We start from the raw sequence: 2,724 nt of genomic DNA, 5'->3' as shown, positions 1-2,724 counted from the left end.
GTGTAATGGAGTCTGGTTCTGTCATGCTACTCCCAAATATTCTCTTTGTGTTTGGTTGGCTGTTCAGAACAAGCTTTCAACAGGGGAACGGTTACTGCAGTGGAATAGGGGAGCTGATGCCACTTGCGCCTTTTGTCACAGAACCACCTCTTTTTTTCTTGTGCTTTCACTGCTGCTATATGGGAAGATGTCGCTTCGTCTATCTTCACAAATCGATACTCTACAGATTGGCAGTTTGTTATTGACTCTTTTTCGGATCGCTGGCCAGACAGTACAACAGAGTTTCTTGTGCGATATATACTGCAGGCAGTTATTTACACCATTTGGCAGGAGCGGAATAATCGTCGTCACGGCGCCAACCCCATCCCCCATGCTCAGCTTATACATCAGAACGATCGCCATGTCCGCAATCAGCTCCTAGCCATACAGCTCAGTGGTGATACAAGATATGCGGATGGTCTGGCACTTTGGCTTGCTTCACGCTTTAGTTCCAACTGAATTTTTCTCACCCTGTCTCTACTTAATGTAAACACACACACTGCACTTGATGTAAAAATGCTATCTTCTTTTTGAAATCTAATTTAACATTTGTTTTAAAAAAGAAAAAAAAAAAAAAAAAAAAAAAAAAAAAAAAAAAAAAAAAAAAAAAAAAAAAAAAAAAAAAAAANAAAAAAAAAAAAAAAAAAAAAAAAAAAAAAAAAAGAGTACGAGATTCTTAAAATCCAACAATTTTGTAAATTTGAGATGTGCTGCTTAGTCGTCGTTGGGGAGTTGAAGTTAATATCCTTTGTTGATGAATTTTTGATGCAGATACAAAGATACCGTTGGTGTTTGCTGGACTTTGGAGTTTCTTTTTGGAGATCTTAGAACTGTTTTCATTGAATTTTCAACTTAAGCTAATGGACAACAAACACGATCCAGGCCTGTATTAGGATAAAACTTAAGGGTAAGTTAACAAGATCAACCATCTGGACACCAAATGTACCTTTTGGAAGCTAGTTCCTCAACGTCAATATGATAACCTATAAGATAAATTACAGTCAGACTAACAAATAAACGAAACAGAAATATATTGGTATAGGACGACTGAGATTCTGATTGATCAACCAAGCAATGTCATATATATATGATCTTCAACTAATTGCAGGATTAGTAATGACCAAGTCACACAAGAGAACATAGCTCACCTTTTCCTTAGTCGAGCTCTTAACCACTTCCGTGAGCCTTTGCATTGTCCTAGATGTTGCCAAGTACTCTATTGCAGGTTCATAATAGGATAGAAGCCACACGTAGAGACATGTTTCATACAGAAGCTGTCGGCCAAAGGCACACACCGCACACATGTCACAAGAATTAGGTACTGAGAAATTATGACAAAAAGGAAGCTGTTCTTCTGAAAACTGAAATAGAACTATCTAATATAATAAAATTGAATCTGTTTATTTGTCTATTGTTTAATTTTTTTACAATATTCGTCCATTGAGCCGAATCTAAATATAGAATTATAGACAGTCGATAAATAATGCAGTTAGATTGATTATGTTATGACCCTAAAATAAAAACTCCTTGCCTTCGAAAACTTATAATTCTCTTGTGGATGTCTTCGTTCTTTTTCTAAGGAACACAAACTCTTTTTCCCCACAAATTTATTTTTAGGTAATTTATAATTATTTCAACGTAATTAATAAGCTTCTTCGCCTCCTAAGTTTTTCTATATAACAGTAATCTCCTTAAAATCAGGACACACGTTCAAATGTTAAAGAATGGAGACTAATTACTTCATTTGGAAAATTCATAACAGAATCATCACCCAAACTTATTGCCTTATTCAAGAGTTTCAAATGAGTAAACATGTTGTTTATTGTAGACATAACAATATAACAAAGCATTTTCATGTTAATGCCTTAGTCAAGTAGTAGATGATGCAATAACATAGAGAGGGAACTTGCAGTGAACTGAAGTACCGGTTGATTCAGCGATACCGGTTTGATTCTCTATAGATTCAGCCGGTAATCTCCAATCGAACCGATGCAGTAAGTTAGCCAAAACTATCTCATTCAGCACCACAGCGAATGATATTGCTGGGCAAATCCTTCTTCCAGCTCCAAATGGAATCAGCTCAAAAGACTGCCCCTGGTAGTCAACAGACAAATCTAAATGCCTCTCCGGTCTAAAATTCTCCGCGTCTGGTCCCCACGTCGCAGCCTCTCTCCCGATAGCCCACGCATTCATCAAAACCTGTGTACCGGCAGGTATGTGATAATCACCTAATCTGACATCTTGTGTTGAGTCGTGAGGAATCATCAAAGGAAGTGGAGGATGTAGCCTCATTGTCTCTTTGATCACAGCTTTTAAGTATTTCAGTTCTTGAATGTCCTCTTCTGATACACTTGATTTTCCCTTACAAATCTTACGGACTTCTTCTTGGAGTCTGTTCATACACTTTGGGTGACGTAGAAGCTCTGTCATTGCCCATTCCATAAGTGTATACGATGTCTCCGTACCACCCACAAAAACATTCTGAAAAATGAAAACCAAAACAAGAACTACCTTTATATATACACATACGAACACATCATAAAATCTGAATTAGTATTATCCAAAAGTGTGTATTATTTTCCCTCACCAAGACGATTGCCTTTACGCTGACACGGTCTATCTCAAACCCGACGCTCTTCTCTCTCTGAATGGCGAGCAATACATCCACAAAGTCATTCCTATCTC

General features: G+C 37.2%; 1 protein-coding gene across 1 annotated transcript in view; it reads right to left on the bottom strand.

Annotated features, from left to right (window-relative positions):
- The window catches only part of LOC104715411 (cytochrome P450 71A26-like), a 2,158-nt gene continuing 1,229 nt past the window's right edge, over positions 1,796–2,724 (bottom strand). Inside the window, exons 2-3 of the mRNA XM_010432819.2 lie at positions 2,627–2,717; positions 1,796–2,520 (exon numbers count right to left, since the gene is read on the bottom strand). Coding sequence (XP_010431121.1) covers positions 1,909–2,520; positions 2,627–2,717 — 703 coding nt within the window. The 3' untranslated portion in view covers positions 1,796–1,908. The remainder of the gene's footprint in view (positions 2,521–2,626; positions 2,718–2,724) is intronic.

The sequence above is a fragment of the Camelina sativa genome, chromosome 9, assembly GCF_000633955.1.
Source record: "Camelina sativa cultivar DH55 chromosome 9, Cs, whole genome shotgun sequence".
In the NCBI taxonomy this organism is placed as follows: Eukaryota; Viridiplantae; Streptophyta; class Magnoliopsida; order Brassicales; family Brassicaceae; genus Camelina; species Camelina sativa.
This window is presented reverse-complemented; position numbering and strand designations above follow the sequence as displayed.